General features: G+C 30.9%; 1 protein-coding gene across 2 annotated transcripts in view; it reads right to left on the minus strand.

The window, feature by feature from the left end:
- Positions 1–723: 723 nt before the first annotated feature.
- The window catches only part of LOC130904035 (galactosylgalactosylxylosylprotein 3-beta-glucuronosyltransferase P-like), a 31,378-nt gene continuing 14,041 nt past the window's right edge, over positions 724–18,060 (minus strand). The window contains exons 1-6 of one of the 2 annotated variants that reach the window (XM_057816580.1): positions 13,949–14,320; positions 10,108–10,281; positions 6,151–6,373; positions 4,364–4,524; positions 2,561–2,851; positions 724–1,860 (exon numbers count right to left, since the gene is read on the minus strand). In XM_057816580.1, the coding sequence (XP_057672563.1) occupies positions 1,753–1,860; positions 2,561–2,851; positions 4,364–4,524; positions 6,151–6,373; positions 10,108–10,260 (936 nt within the window). In that variant the 5' untranslated portion in view covers positions 10,261–10,281; positions 13,949–14,320 and the 3' untranslated portion in view covers positions 724–1,752. Of the gene's footprint in view, positions 1,861–2,560; positions 2,852–4,363; positions 4,525–6,150; positions 6,374–10,107; positions 10,282–13,948; positions 14,321–18,060 lie in introns of those variants that run through there. The other variant, XM_057816663.1, reaches the window with a different exon arrangement.

Consider the following 18,060-nt stretch of genomic DNA (forward strand, 5'->3'; position numbering starts at 1 on the left):
TTTTATCAAACAAATTATAAGTCAGTACAATAACAGCTGTCTATGCAATGTTAAATTACGAATTTTTCTTATTATGAATTAAAGTCATGCTCACCAATTCACAAATGATTCTTAATTAATTAAATATGCCACAAATAAGTTTGTGCAGTAGTACAAAAGTACAAATTTATACATATATATTATACCCCACAACGGGTAGTCTTTGCTATCCAACTCAAGCACATACACATTTGAATTATCGACATCACATGGTATTTTGTGAAAATATGTTCATTGTCTAAGTTATGTCGAACACATATTTTTCCATATTCATGAGTTTTCAACCAAATTAAATATTACAACGTACCTACATATTCAATATGAATCCTAATTCATAAACCTAACTTCTATCATGACTTACTTCCTCGAAAGCTGGGATTTATAGTTTAATAAAGAGTTATCATTTTCCAAAGAAACGTTAGACTTTTCGTTATACATTTCTTCCTTTCAGAATCTCACACAAATAATAAAAACTTGTAACAAATAAGTTTGTGCGCATAAACGTACAGCTAGTATTTTTATTCTTTCCTCTCTGTTCACTACCTGATAGTTTTCTTCTATTATTAATACATTTAAATATGTACTGTTTATTTAGTTCAAGAAGTAAGATTCAAATGTTAATTGAAAGCAAAAAATACTTTTCAGTTTGGAGAAATTGTAAGGGGAAAAAGAAAACAAAACGTGTTGCAATAAATATATTTATTTCAATATCTACATGATTGTGTATATTGCATGTATTTTAAAATTAGTGTAGGTATAAAATTCGTCCACAGCCCCATTCTTGACAACTAAAATTAATTAAATGGGATACATATTGATTATCACAATCATGTTACTATGATATCTTTCAACACTTAATTAAAGTGCGTTCATTAAAAAAATATTTTCATTAATAAATAGCAAGAAAAAGACATGAAACTAAAACAAATACAATTGAAAAACTGTTGATATACTTTATCGAACATTCATAAAAACTTTTGGTTATAGTGAAGACAAAAAATCCTTGTAGATTATTATTTGGTGAGTCATTAACAAGCAGTTCTATGGAAACAGTCGAGTAAAGTTACCCGGATATTCTTTTTCAATAAACCCAAATAATATATGTTAAATTTTCTACTATACTAACCAGAACTGGATAAACAAACATGTCATAAAGCGGCTCTGTCAAAACCAATCCAATTCATAACTTCAATTTAAACATTACTTAACAATTATAATGAGCTCTTCATACACTCTGCAAAGAAATTTTCATATGGCAAACGTAGTGAAACAAAAATATATAGAACAAATTATTTTAGAAATAAGCAGAATATGAACTTTAAAGTATCAAAAAAAGCACCTTAAATTGCGTAGTAGAAGAAGAAATACGTAATACATCTGAAATAGTGTATGAATTTAATTTTAGGAAACAAACAGATTTATAATTTGAGGATTGAACATGATGTTAAAACTATTGATAAATATAGTAAATTTACTATATTTTAGGTTTTTAATTTTTGAATATTATATGAACAATATTTCGACAACTTTTCGACTCGCAAATAAATAAAAATTAAACTTCTTTTCACTTCAACATATTTGAACATGAAAAAATTCTTTTCTGCCCTATGTACATTTCGAATGGACTTTAAACAACCGCCATTATATAGCGTGATCACTTTCATAAGTAGTTTTTTAACATGCGCGTTATGTTAAAATTTAAACAATCTTAGACTAGACTAAAATTTTTTTGAGCATTATGAGGTTTGTATTATTATGTTTAACCATATCTAGAGGCAACGACGGTTCATTTTTCTTTGCCTGTGTGTGCCATACCAATATCTGAAACAAGTAAAAATAGTAAGTATTCTTTCATGATACAGCGAGCTAAAAATGGAACCAATATTGATTATGTTTGACTTTGAATTAATTTGTTAATGTCTGTAACTGAAAGTACTTGAGGTACCTACTAATACTTGTGCTGGACCCACTGTTTACACTATCACTACACAGTGTAATTGTCAGTGTTGAAGTGTGGTGGTAGTGTAAACAGTGTGTTCAATACTAGAAGATTATTCTCACATAAATTCTTCAACAAATCAATAAGAATGTTATTGATGTATCTAAATATATATAAAGTACACATTGTACAAAAGACTGGTGGAACAATAATAACACAGTGGTTATCGAAACATGAGTGAGTTTTAAATGTGATTCTAACAATTTTGAACTACTAGCTATGTGAAAAGCAGTTTGCAAGTATTTATATATAGAAATTACTGGTATGCCGAGCTGATGCTGTTGATATTTACTTACATAATAAGAAAAAACTATATGTTTATGCAAGTATACATTAGGCTTTATAGTTTTTTCGGAAATAAAAATGTTTGATGTATATAATATAAAGAATAGAGGTGAGATGTTTCTGCTTCAATTATTGCATGTGGATCAAATCCAATGGCGCGAAAAATATGATATGATATCCAAATATAATGAAAGCGAGATTGTAGTATTTCCTTGAATGTATTATTAATTATCTTACTTTTGTACAATTAGACGCTAGTAACTCAACATCTCTAGGTTCAAAAGGAGACAAACTCTTCAAAAATCCATCTTCTTCAAAACCTGGTTTAAAAGGCATCTTAGCGGTAGGGCGTTTAAGTAGAAATTCTACAGAAACTGCAAAACCAGCCATATCAACAGCAAATTTTCTGCCACCAATCCATCCATCATAGAAACCGGCAAAAACTCCATGCTTAACAATAGGAGAACTTACTCCTGCTTTTGTAATTAATCCCACTGGAAACATTGATACTCGTTTTGTGTATCTTATCTAAAACAAGAAAGTTATTAAATCCAAAAAATTTTGATTTAGTTATTGAAGAATCCGCAACTTTCAACACTATTGAAATATATAATAACGCATTTAAGAACAAAAAGGCAGCTGTTGTTGACGATAAGCTGCCTGAACTATGTCTTATCCAAAACATGTAACAAACAAGATAAAATTAATTCTCTCACGTTAAATATAGATACCAGGGCAGTGAAAAGGGATGACACATTCAATTACAAAGACGTTTTCAATTTTTGATTGTTTAAAAACATATACTGATTATATCAGCTATAGAAGTAATTTTTGAATACTTTTGTCATCAAATTTATAATTTTCTAAACCTTTTAATATTTTCTGTCAATATATACAATGAAAAGACGACAAGGAGGCCTCTATATTAAAAAATGCTCTTCATACTATGCATTTGATCTTTATGGTCAGTGTTTTACCAACCAGAAATTATATTTGTCTAGTTGGTCAAATTTTCCACTGTGTAGATATTAGTACCTACCCAAATTAGAAGAAATTACTTGTTGGTAGAAGATCAATGAAATATAATAAGTAATACTCTAATCTCAAATTTCTGGAAATACAAATGAAAACATGTAATGAAAAGAAATGGACTTAATTTGTTTAGCATCGGACATACATTTTTGCAATGCTCTTAATATTAGTCAACATTACCAAATTAAAAATCGATTAATCGATTATTGTAAAAAAATGAATATTACAATATTACTCAAAAACTGAGTTTGAGAGATATTTTTATAGGTGAAATAAAATCAGTAGTAATTATGTGTGGAAACCCTTGCATATGGCACTATATCTGGAATATATGAAGTTATACTAATATAAATTATAATTTTAATAATAATAGATGTCGATGATAATAAATATGAACAGAAGTATAAAGGAAAATTTGTTTATATATGAGCTTTATGATGATTAGCTAAAAAATCCTCTATTGAATAAAATTGAAATTCAGTATTACGATATCATGAATACTAATTTACACGGTAATAAAGTTAAAATTATTATAAAAATTGTTGTACTAAGTAAACAAATTACGAGTAAATGAACATAGTAATACCATAAAGTGTGGGTGTTCGGGAGCAATCACAATTAAAAATTTATTATAGAATGACCAAAATGTATAAAAGAACATTCTGTTTCATATTAACATCTAGTTAATTGATTCATGGAATATTATTCAATATTTCACCAATTCTTTATTGACTCATGAATGGTCATTAAAAGCGAGAGAGCACGCGAAATTTCAAGTCAATATATTGTTGAAAAACAGTGAAAATTCCACGTAAACAAACAAACAGTGAGTTAAATGAAGTGTAGTACATAAATATGAGGACCATATTTTTGTTTGGCGATCGATTGTACAATTGAATAATACTATTTTAAAACCGTTGTCTATAGTGTGATGCAATTATATGTTACAAGGCATCCAATTCATTATTTATCTACCTATGTATACGAGAGGTGAAAATAAATACTTACGTCACTAAATAATTCCAAATCGTATGTATTGTCGTCATCTGCAAAATACAATACTCCAGTTTTAGCATGTTCTCGTATCCATTCTATACCTTTATTTCTATTAGAAACTCCTCTAGGCTTTGCTCCTTTGGTTTTATTTTTATATTCAGCAGGCATAGGCGCTGAAAAATCAATAGTAATTTGATTGCACACATAATTCATAACATTGAGCGTAAAATTTTCGTGATGAAAAGAGTCCTGAAAATCGTGATGGGAAATCGCAGTATAGTAGACATCACGAATATTTCACAATTTCACACGAGCATTTGGCGATGAAAAACTTAACCAAATGCGTTTCCTTACAAAAAAAAATAACGAATTGATGGTTCAGGGCATTTAACTTTCAGTTGTTTCCGCACCAACAATATTCTTCGTATCTGGCTACCAACAACTACTGGCTGTTCAAAGAAAGTAATATGAAACAAACGAGGAAGTCGTTATTGAAGCACAAGCCTAAAGCAAATCGTTGAATAAAAGTGGGATAGAAAATTTGAAAAAGCGTTTGACCTTCTCTCGAGGAAATAATGTTCATGACAAAACGGAATTTAAATAAAAAACTTGGTTTTTGTTTACTACACCATTTGATCACTACACACTGATCAATATGGTTCAACAAAATTTTTTTGATATTTTGAACATTCTACAACTTTTGGTGAGCAGGGGGAAGGGAAGAGTATGTGGTACTTCTTAGCTAAAGAAAAAAACATTTTCATCAGAAGCAAATTATGTTTATTAAGTATACATCAAAAACAGATCTTATCAGAGTGAAGTTTTTATGATTCTTGGGATATCAAAATTATTATTGAAGCTAGAAGAAAAAACTATGTAGATAATTCCGAATATCTAGATATCTACAGTAGCTAATAAGTAGAGCACAACTGGTCGAAAAAGTAGAAAAACATCTAAAAGGTCTAAAGTCAAAATGATTTTATTCGACTATGCATTATTCCGTTTATTTTCTTGGCTGCTTTCAATGACTTCAAAAGAATTAAAACGTATTTACAAAAAACATAGAAATGTGTAAATTGCAATTTTTAAAAACTGATTCCCGTTTTTAAGAATGGGAGTATGAAACTTTCTTTTTGCGAAAATGAAACAATCTATTTTTCTTCACCATACTCAACCAACAAATTATAAATTTCATGTGTTCTCGACATGTTGCGATGTCTCTTATGCCAGTTTTACTATATTAGTTCCCATCACTATACCAATGTGTTGATAACCAATTTTTCGAGATCAGTCTTTTGCCTCTGAAAGACGATAACTTGGTGATAGAATCGCTGGTTAGACAGTGTAATTGTTATTTTTGATGTGGGGGTAGTAAAAAGTGTGTACAGTTATGATTATAACTAACGGATTCAGAAATTCTAACTGGATTTTTTTGTTATAATCCCGAATTCTTATATCAAATTCCCATTAGATATACGTAGTAATGAAATCAATTTTCAACCGACTATCCTTTCGTTCGAAAAACTCGGATCGGAAAAATCTCTACCCATATCCAAGCTGGTCTCATCAGTTCAAAGAAAGTTTTGTTAGGTACCCTGGGAAGACTTTATGGTTAGGTAAGGGAAGCTTATAAAAGTGATAAAGGAAAAATTATTTTGACAATAAGATGTAAGCAGGCAACTTTTTGTTGCCGCTCTTCTACTGCTATATAAAGAGCGTTAGTTCTGATACTCATAACTTATAATAGAGATATTATTGGTGACCCTCGATAATTTTTTATACTAGGGATGTGTACTTACCAGTCATATACTGATACTTCAATCCAGATTTTTTCAAGATTTCTTCTACGAGATCGTTGGTTTTGTAGGCATCTTCTATCACTAACCATGTAAGATTCGGCACTAACATTAGAGTGTGAGATAGCCGGGTTAATTCAGCTATTTGTTCAGGTCTTCTATAGGTAGGAGTAATGATATACAGAGGAGGCAAATCCGATACATCAGTTGTAGCTGTGTTATAGCACTGAAATAATTAAATTTTGCTTACAAATATCACATTTATATTTCTCAGTCTCTGAGTTTGATTATGTAAATATGAATATTCAAAAACTGCCATTTGCACCAACAAACAGAAAATGTGAAACAAACGTTTTGGAATAAGATCGATAGATCCTAAACGTTGATTTGGGATGAACATGAAAAAATTATACCTCAGATATTACTTTCAAAATCATTTTTTGATTTTACATACATATTGTCATTGATCAAAAACTGCCTCAATCGATAGTTGTATAGGTCAAAGAAAATGCTTTGTATTCTATACAGAGATCAATAAATAAAAAATCAGTAGTGAGTATTGATTCTTTTCTATTTATACTGAATTGTACACGTGCCCTTATATAAAAAAGTAAAAGATAATAGAATAAAGAAGGATTTCAGTTATCCGCTATGGGTTGTTAATAATAATTGGGTTACTTCCTGGTGGATATTATTCCTGAAAATCGGTTTATTGATTTAGTTTGCAATGAGAATCAACTAGAGAAAAGTTTCACATTTCGTGGTTTTTTCTTGACGTCATTGAATGTCTAATTTTTTAATAACATAGTTTTTGTTAGCTCTTTTTTATTTATATGAGTTTTTGATTGGAGTAATCAATGTAAATATGCCTTTAAAACGATGTGACAATATATATTCAACTGGTATTATGTGCCATCACCAATAAAGTTGCTTATTATTATTATTTTTATATTCAATATAAATATATATATATATATATATATATATATTTAATAATATAATATATAATTTTTAATAATTAAATCAAATCAAAGACAAGTTTCGAAATTTTAGAAAGCAATTTTAGATATATTAACTAGAGTGAAATTTTGAAAAATTGATAAAATATTTAGCTTATACTTCATTCCTCATTTTTTCGCAATGTTTTATATATTTTTACAACTGTTAACTTACTTAATCAATAAACAAATGAAAATATCTAAGCGCACGTAACAGTTGTACAGTAACAGTACAAAAAAATAACTCTGTTGCTTAAAAATAATTTAATCTTATAATCTCTATATTTTACAATTTAAATTCATCACAAATGTAAAATAAACTAATAAAGCCTTTTTTATATATTTTTATCGAAAACTATGTGAAAAATAATTTGAGCCTTTGGAAGACGCAATGACGTCAAGAATATAACTTACAAATTTGAAATTTTTTTACATTTATTGAGTACTCCTTGTTAGTTGATTCTCATTGGTTGTTTGTGAATCATTATTTTTTAATACCTTTATACCTGGTTTATTGTTCAGCATACTCTTTCTGAACTTCAACTCACTTCTTCCAGTGAAATATTGTTGGAATATTCTTCCACGTCGATATTACGTTTACGTTCAATGGAAATTGCATAGATTTTTAGCTGAGTAGGGTAGATGTTGCAGTGGTTTGTAATTGAATTAACTGATTTTCCACAGTATTTTTCCACAAAATTTGTTTTTTTCTATGTACCATTTATTGCACTGCTTCCCAACGTGAGGCTCACACCCCACAGGGGGGCAATATGATTGTTAAGGAGGGTAATTCGAAAATGGAATTCTACACGAGTTTTACTCGCTTTCGCACTGGACCATTTAAAGGCAATGCTGGGTTTTGGTACCAAATTCAATTACTAGGTATTTAGTTTGAAAGACCATAATATCAACTGGGTATTTAGCGTTGTCAAGTAAACGTTGCCGCGACAAATGGAAGGCTCCGCGGGGAGCCCCAGACGTTTTAGAATCGCGTTTAACAACCCGAATGGCCCATCGTAACTTCTGTAGTATTTCACAACATTCAGTATGTGTTATTTTGAATTGTGCCCATGAAAACTATTGTAAAAGCTCTTCCATTGAATAAATATATACATTTTATAAATATAATAAAAGCACAAAAAATGGTTAGAAAACACTGATTTATAGTGTTTTTGCAAACAAAATTCCATTTCAATGGTATTTGAAACAGATTCTTATTTCGAAACACATTCTTTGTTATATATTCAGAACTATTCTAAAAACATACTATAGTCTAGAGATTAAATGAATCCACTAAATGAAAGTGTAGGGACACACTTGTATTTTATCAGGTTACAATCCGCGAGAACGTAAATATATAATTTAGAGCTTTTAATTTATTATATACGATCATTGTAAAAATAAAATTCTTCAATGCGTTAATCAGTGTTGTAAATATTTACTCAACTAAATAAAATAAACAAACATTAAACCAAGAAAATTTATCTTTATTGAGTCAGAATTTAAGACATATTTTATCAGATCTTGAGTCTATGGAACAATATAAGTACCTACCATAAATAGCCGAATGTATTATAAACCACTGATGCAAATATGTAAGAGTTGAAATATTATATCTATAAATTCAATAATACTCTCCACAACAAACTTTGTTATCTATCTAAACAAAATTTTACAAAAGCCAAATTCGATTACAATAACTTTTTGATTGTGTCTACATTGAAATTTACAATTGGAAATACAAAGTTCAAGGCGTGGAATAAATTGGACTACAGCCAAATGCAACAACTGCAAACATTAAGAGAAGTGAGGAAATCAATTTCCCTGTATTGTAGCGTCTACTTTTATACGTTGTCCTTGGCCTTGCACTACTCTTGCAGCTGTTTGCCTTCTCGGCCGATTGTGATTGATTATTTTCATCATACAGTAATTTTTTAGTATGGAGCACTTCAATTACTTCATAAGCAACTTACATGATTATTTATAAATTTTGATCTGTAAGGGTTTCAGAATATAGTTGAAATTACATTATTGTCAAATCTCTAATTTTTCTGGAAATTTCTGATTTCAAATATATGACATACGACGCAATCTTATGCAACTGAACGAACTTCAGCGCCTCACTTTTCTTAGTAACATAGGGTTCATGCATACGGCTCCAACAAGGCGCCTTGAAGTAATACGAACGAATTTCAGGCTGGACTAAATAGTCGCAGTCTGTAGGTGTATGACCTATTATTTTGTTGGACAGTTAATGGAGCCATTTGGTACATGGATGACTCTAGTGTGAAAATCTTGGTCGGAGCAGGCTTCTGCGGAGAATAAGGCGCGCATAGGTGGGCCTTGTCTAGCGAATCGGCGTATTCGGTTTAAGTGTGAAATATACGGTCATCTAAGAGTACATCTCCATGCCATGTCGCTTGTGCTTGTAGGAGGAAGCATGTCATCTGTGAGTCTTACAGTTTTCCCAGTGACGTAAATACGTTCAAAGATTGAAACCAAGGTGCCTATGTGCATGCGACAGTCTCATTATGAACTATATATTTTTTTTGTTTTTGAAATCCTCATGTAATTATAGTATTTTTATGACATTTAATCATTCACAGAATTGCACAGATTGCTGTTGAAAATTTAAGACTTAATTTAGGGCAAAGTGCCAACCCAAAACTGTAAAAAACTGCTGAAAAGAAATTTATATATATATGAGTAGTTAATATGTATCCTCTACGTATAATTCAACTAATCCTTAACCATAAACTTAATTTTGTAACATGAAAAGCTGTGGTCAATGGCATAAGAGCAAAAAATTATTTGTAATACTAGAAAACTATAATATTATTATATTTTGTGGTAGAGATCGATAACTTGGAGGAAGCCTGAAATTTTTGTTATCTCGTTGAGGCAGTTGACTAGTTATCAGTGACAGAAAAGTCATATAATAATGAAAAACAAGAATTCTTACCGGCACTTGTTGTAGTTTTCTAGAGAAATCCTCTCGTTGAATTTCTTCATTATTGAGAGAAGGTATCACCCACGGGTTGTATATATGATATTGTACTAATATAATAAATGCACACATAAATACTATTAGATATAGTTTCGTAGATATCCTCATACTTTTATGAGCTGGCTTTCGCTGAAACAAACACCTTATTGTCCATTTCAAATAAAAAGAATAGAAATAATAAATAAGAAAAAAAATCAACGAAAGTTCAAACCAACAAAACAACATCCTAATTACGATTATGGATAAATTTAAGACCATATAGTTGGAATGTTACTACTCTTTTTTCCAATTAAAGGAAGGTTGCAAACGTTAACCAGTGGGATTCACTTCATTAGAAACGGGAATTAAATTTTTCAAAAATCAATTACTCATCATTATTTTTGCTGTAATGATAAAAAGAGAATAAAAATGTTCTTTTCCGATTATTTTTTGGAATGAATAATCGATCTAAAGAATAACAGAAAATATTTCTGAAACAATAAATTCAATTCTTCTAAAAGAATCCATAGCCATTTTCGAAACGTACGAGAATTGACTCTAGTCAAGAAACTGGTAACGGCTATATGATGTTTAATGCTATATGGCACGTTGTAATATTTCTATACAATAATTTTTTTTTCAATATATAACCAAACTTTGAACAACAGTCATAATAGTTAAAATATTTTCTTTACTTTATACTGGTACTACCTATTACAGATAAACTCAATGTGCCCGTTCCTTCATTGAATATAGAAGAGCAAAAATTATCATCGAACTATTCACCATAGATAATAAACGGGAAGTAACATAATAATACTATCTTTTACTATATTAACTAATATAAATCATTTCGTTTATTTATATAAGCGTGGGGCGATTATAAAGCGACTGACTGAAATAAGCCAGCGAATGTCAAGACTTTTTACAAAACAAAATGTCATTCGATGTGCACGGCCGATTAGTTTTATAATCTCAAGCAGAAAAATAACCAAAGAAATTGTCCTCGGAAGTTTCTTATTCCATCACTTGGTCACATGTTCCATTAGATCGATTTTTTTTGTTATTACTTTACAGTATCAATTGAATGTGACAGTTACCCCTTACATTGAATGCTGGTAACAGTACAAAAGGGGGTTCATAGTAGATATTAAAATTAAGAAATATCAATATGAATTAGGAAAAGACAAAATAATAGTAGTGATATGTGAAGAAAAAATGAATACAATTGAAATAGAACAAGAAAAAGAGCCTCAAATATTTAGATGCAGAAATACAAGTCAATTTCTAAATCACTTCTATTGTTTCAATCTTGATAATTCGCTCTTTTAATGAGAAAACACCTACTTTCCTGGCTAGTGCTACGCCGAATATATTATTACAAATCTTCTGAAGAATGTGCTGTCGATCGGTTCACAATTGTGAAGTGGACCTTATACACTCAATATTGTCAATATAATGGCAACTATTGTAGTTTAGCCTTGGAACCCATCGTTAATATTGCCTTACTTCAGACAGTCAATATTATTGACATAATTATATCAATAAATTATCTCAGTGCGTTTTTTTCCACCATTCAGATAAGGTCTTTTCTTTTCCTTCGTGACATTGATAATCGAAAGAAAGCTTTTGTAGTCGTAATTATAGCTATCTGAAGTATTCGACGAGTTCAAAGGAATCGGTGGATAAAAGATTGGTTGTAAAAGCGCGAAGAATATTCTCGTATGAGACTGCCGAAGGAAATCAGATTGACGCATTCAGAGGATTTTCACATCTACTGCAGAATGAAAGAAATGACGTTCATAAAATTATTACAAATGGTGGAGCTATTCTTGAGAAAGAAGCACACACCTTTGAGGGAGTACATCCCTGATAAAGAGAGATTAGCCTTAACCCTCAGGTACTTAGTTATAGGTAGAAATTTTGTAGTCATGTCGCCTGCAACTATCAGCGAAGCTATATTTGAATTTCAAATTTCTCTAGAAAAGTTAAAGTATAGAATGTCCATGCTGTAGGTATGTACAACTCATCCGTGCTATTTCCAGACCTTTTCGGTATGGCTATTTTCTTCCACTCTTTCCTGATATTCGTTCGTAGGCTTTTGATTTTTTTCTTCGTTAAAAACGGGATGAGGCCATCAAGCGCAACAATCCTGCATGTTTTATTGCTGTTCCTGTACAGTTCTGGAGATAACTCGAAGAATAAACTGCCGAAGAAATTCTTATTCTGAGCGTTCAATCCTATTGTCCAAATTATTTCCTTCTCCTGAATGAGTTGTGTCTTCACACATCGTCCAAACGCGGTTAGCGGTTTCGATGTTGTTTGGAAAATCCAAAACGAAGTAAAGACATCAACAATCAGAGCTGCTGTTTGGTACGTGATATTAAATAAAAACGCTCCAGTAGACGCTCTTTGGCGCAATCCTCTCTTCCAATTAGTGATGGTTCACAATTATGAAATATGAAAGCTGGTATAAACGAATATTCTATTTCAAGCTTTGTTAGAGAGTTTATCGATGGGTATGTACATGGTGGTTCATTTAATTTATTGAATGTTGTATTTTGAGTCAATGCAAGGTTAAAATAACCGTTGCCCATAGCTAATTGAAAAATAAGGCAGTGCAAAGAAGACTGGTAGATCTAAAACTAATATAATTTGATGAAGTGAGAATTTTATTCAATTTATGTCAACCTATTGGCATTTAAAACATTATTAATTGGCCAGGGAACATGGAAGTAACGTTTTTTAATTGGCTTTATATTACTACGAATTGAATTGAGTTTATTTGGCAACAAATGAGAAACTTGTCATAATAAAGCATTTGCACATGATGATGTTGGGCAACTTTTATGGCAATCATTATCAAAAATCACAAAAGAAAATTGTCAAAAAGCTATAGACCACGTAATTCAAGGGAATAAAATATGTAAAAGTTGATAATATTGTAGTGGGAATTATAATTATACGTATGAATATGTTGGATAAGTTACTTGGTGGTACCTTATTATTATTGCTTTCACTAAGGTAATGTGCTTCACCTGCTAAACGAATAGACTATAGATGTATATAAAATCACATCTAATATTGATAATTTGCATTAGGTAAAATATTTTCCAGACATCCCGTACAATGTGAAAAATGAGATGTTTCATTAAAAAGCTTATAATACAAATTAAATTTATTAAAATTGCAAATACTGCTAACAAAACTGCAACCTCACTATCAATGCGTGCATTAACTTGGTGTAACAATCGGTTATCATTGAACGTTTAATTATATGACTCAAATTTAAAAATCCGCTAATGAAGTAACTCATTTACTCATGACAACAGTAAAATGGCCAAAAATAAATGATAATTTACAAAGTTTACGGCAAATTACCAATAAACAAGCAATACCAAGTTTTTGGAAATTTTTTATGACATTTTTTTTACTTTTTCATAAATTATTACTATTCCTCATTTAAATTAGAATTTAAGACACACACCAAACATCATTCTTAGTATTGTGATAACGAAATTATATATTCCTTTTTTTATCCACTAATCTTTTCGCGAATCATTTAATTTTGTATTGATCGTAATAAACAATTGCATGTATCCTACTAGTCATCACGCTTTTAAAACCTATTCTTACATTATTGGATACTCCTTGTCTTTTCGTATAATTGACGAGGGAGAATAAAATGTCTTTTTCTATTTCTATCGAACTGCCTTTATGCCATTTTCCCAATGTATGAAACGACAATATAATAATTTACCCGTTAATAGTGAATACGGATTTAATAAAATGATATATTATAAATGAAGATAATTACCAATTATTTAATACGAACTGCCACCCAAAATTTGATGACATATCTCAAAAATGTCTATATACACCCACTTTTTATGAAAAAGACATGTTATAACCTATTCACACAAAAACAACAGCACTCTATTGAAGCACATGATAAACTAAATAAAAATGTAAAAATATCTGTCTCTTATCATTATCCTTCCTCAAACAAAGTTTGACTTAATGCAACAAAGTGTTATATTATTAAAACCAGATTTCAAATCAGCTAGTCATTTACAACAGTTAGGTACCTTTTATTAAAGTAGAATTTACTATTTCTTATAACCATATAAATGGTTAGTTTGATTTAATTAGTCAGGATAATGTATTGTTTTGTTTGTGGCAATACAATATGCGAAATCGGTGATGAACAAATTAAAATTTATTTAAGTTTTATTGTATTTCGATTACATTGAATAATTTAGTAAGAAATTAGACTGGAATATTTGTTTCAGTCTTTTATAGCACACACGACAAATCGTCTTGGACAAAACCAAAATTTCAACTTTTTTTGGTTGATAAAAAGAAATTAAAATCATTGTTAATGGTATTGTTACCAGTCCCCAAACCTAAACTAAACTAAAAAAAAATCCAATAATATCTAAAAATATTCAATTGTTTTCTTTTCAAATTGTTCGTTTTTATATGTATGGTTTTTGTATTTTCTATTGGTCAGAAAACTATTGAAATTTTGGTTTTCAAACTTAGGTCTCATTTTTATCTTAAATGCGCCGAAAAACGATCTTTTATGACCAATAATAGGGTGCCCCAATCCCAAATAATAAACTAGAAATGCTGTATATATGTTACATTTTATTTAATTTTTTGTTCTTATAATAAAAATATAAAAAATAGTTTATAAGAAAATTTATAAATATATAGTTATAGCTTGTTGGCATTATTGAATGTGGAATTGATTTATATAATATATATATAATATATACTTATATATATAAGTATATAGTTCTTATTAAAACAACATATAAACGTATCGAATCAAGTGAGGGAAATTACCAGAAGGTCAAGAGATAATGCGTTATATATTATATTTCCTGTGTTAGAGATCTGAGATGAGATAAATAAGTCTATCATTCTCTTGAAATTTGTTAAGGAAACAACACTCAATGCAAATTCTAAAACTACAACAAATATGATTCAGTTCTACCTAAAGATTTTATTAATAAGATAAAGATAATGCCCATTCACTGATAAAGTAGTATATAATAAAAAGTAATGAGAGAATATTAAATAGCAATTAATATACCCCAACGTTGAAATAATAACGGGAAGGCTTCGTTCGAAATAGCTTCCATCTGCTCTGTCGTGATATTCTCAATGTCATAATGTTTCTCCCATTACATTTATCATTGTCGAAAAAAAAACGGGTGTCTCATGGTTCCAAATAAAACAGATGTGGATAGGTAGCAGCCAAAAACTCGTGTATTAAAACCGCCGAGTTGCACATTGCATTGTTAAGTCCCATTTTAAGGTCTCTTTCTTCGCACATAGTTTCGTAAAATTTCCAGTACTACCTAGTTATTTCCTTTGGAACGAAACCTCACCGCAATATGGCCTCACAATCGAAGAAAATAATAACCATCATTTGGATTTCGAATGAATTATAGGATTATAGTAGTTGTATGTATGTATGGATTTAGAGTCTCGTATCACTGCGACCCAAAGGATCTATTGTGTCCCCCTTTCTGCGCCACTGGAGAACCCTTTGTTTACAGCTGTTCCATTAATCCCACTCCTTTTAAAAAGTCTAGAATGTGGGATGACTTCAATTGCCAGATATCTTCGTCTTCTATTTCATACGCTCCCAGGTGTAGTGCTCTGGAGTTCCTTCGTGTTTCACACTTCGAGAGAATGTAGATATAGGCTTCGTATTCTGTGCAACAAAACCTGCACATCGTATTATCTGCTAGGTCTAGCGTTTTCAGGTGTTTTTTGAGGTTGCAGTGCCTCGATAGAATTCCTGTTAGTCTTCGAAGATTGTTCTTACTTAGGTTGATACATTCAGCAGATATATTCTGGTTATAGTTTCCCAGAAAAGTCTTTACCTCGCTCAGCCCTTGTAGGTTGTCTCAATAATTAGTTTTGCTCCCATCTATCTTTTTTTCCAGGGTTTTTCCCCTTTTTCAATTGCATAAATCTCTGATTGAAAAATGCTTGTTGCCTTGCCCAGACTTTCATAGTATTTGGTCCCGTACACTCCTTTTTCAATACCGCCTGCTATTTTTGATCCATCCGTATACCATTTGATTTCTGTTCATGTCTTGTATGGTGTTTTAGTCCCACTTGCTTTTACAGTGTATTATTGAGGTGAAGCTTTTATCAAAGCTAAATTTTTTCAATATAACGTCTTGAGGCATGTTCCAGGATGGTCATTATTTAGGAACGGGTATTCGTTGATGATTTCGTCTCTGAACATTCTAAGTAATGTTTTCTCTGCCACGCTTTCCAGAACTATTTGGAGAGGTGGGAAATTTAGTATCACTTCTAGTGCAGCTGTTGGGCAAGATTTCATGGTGCCAGTTGCACATAAGCAAGCCAGTCTTTGTACATTTGAGAGATTTTTCCTCGTCGTATTCAGACTAGTTTTATTACCCCAAACCTCTGCCCCATATGTGATGATTGGTCTCACAATTGCCAAGTAGGATCCACCGTAGGATCTTTGGGTTACAACCCCAATTCCTCCCTGCAAAGTTTTCTGCAGAGAAGTTTATTGTCTAGTGTGAGTCCCAGACATTTCCTCTCTGTTAACCACTCAATTACCTGCCCGTCTAGAAGAAATTTAAGTAGATCTTGTCCGGATTGATGTTTAGCCCCACCGATCGATACCTCCTTTTTGTATAGTTGAGTCCCTTTGAACTATGTCCCAGAGTGTATTGTCAAAGCATCCTTTTCCGTAGATGACTATGTCGTCTGCATATACTTAACAGGGTATACCGAGCTCGGTTAATCCACGAGATGCGACTCCTCTTTGTGGGCATCCTCTATTTGAAGTGATTGAAATGGTGTCTTGTCCTATTTTCGTTTCTGATGTTCTCATAGAAGTACTTGTGCTATCCATTTGGGGGTGTCCTATCTACTCCTTTCGAATCTAATGCTCTTTTGACAGCGTCGTGTGGAGTATTGTCAAAGGCGCCTTCTAATTGTAGTAGTAAGTGATCCGACTTTCATCTCTATTTAGCAGTGAAACATATCTACATGAATATGATCTTTCAATACTTTTATATTGCTCAAACCAGTTGTAAACAGTGTTCAAAGTTACAAAATTATCACTAGATATTTTAAGATTTCTTGAGCTTTTCTGACACTTTTGTTTCCGACTTGAAACAAAACTTTTTTGTTAAATATCCACATTTAAAGACAGACACGATCTTACTAAAGCAGTTATAGTATTTCATGGGTTCAAACCGTTTGTCTCAGTGCATGATGGGAAAATAGATGCAGCTTAAGTAATTGCTGCTATAAGAATTCATTCACCGTATTTTTTATCACATTTCGTATAATGGATACTAATGAAAAAAATTATTACATAGATATGGAATTTCAATAATATTATATTTAATTAAAAAATAAATATTTGTTACTGTAATTTTGGAACTTGTAGGTATTCAGTTAGAGGAAGCCTTCGACTCCGCTAAAAATAGTCTTTTAATATTTTGGAGAATGCTCAACACAAATATTTTTTTAAAAATCAGGGAAAATGGTCAAAATTGATTTTTTTACCGAAAATAGAAATAAAAACGATTTTTGATTATTAACTCACAGTTACTTGGCAAATAATTAATATTTTTCGACGAAAATTGACATATTTTCATACATATTCGAACAATAAATAGACGGATTTTTAGAATTTCTGACTTTTCAAGCATTATGAATAAAGTTTTTAATTCTGTAGTTCTGAATGAGCAGTATAAACTTTAGAATCCGAAGTTTTTTAGAAAGCTTGAGCTATTAAAGTGTAGTATATAGTAAGATAGTCCGTTTTAGGTGCGCTCGCTGTGCGGATCGTACTGTAGGAGCGAGGACATTTTTTATATTTTTCCTTCTATTCAAATGTCAAAGTTTTTTCTTATATTT

Source organism: Diorhabda carinulata, chromosome 1, assembly GCF_026250575.1.
Source record: "Diorhabda carinulata isolate Delta chromosome 1, icDioCari1.1, whole genome shotgun sequence".
In the NCBI taxonomy this organism is placed as follows: Eukaryota; Metazoa; Arthropoda; class Insecta; order Coleoptera; family Chrysomelidae; genus Diorhabda; species Diorhabda carinulata.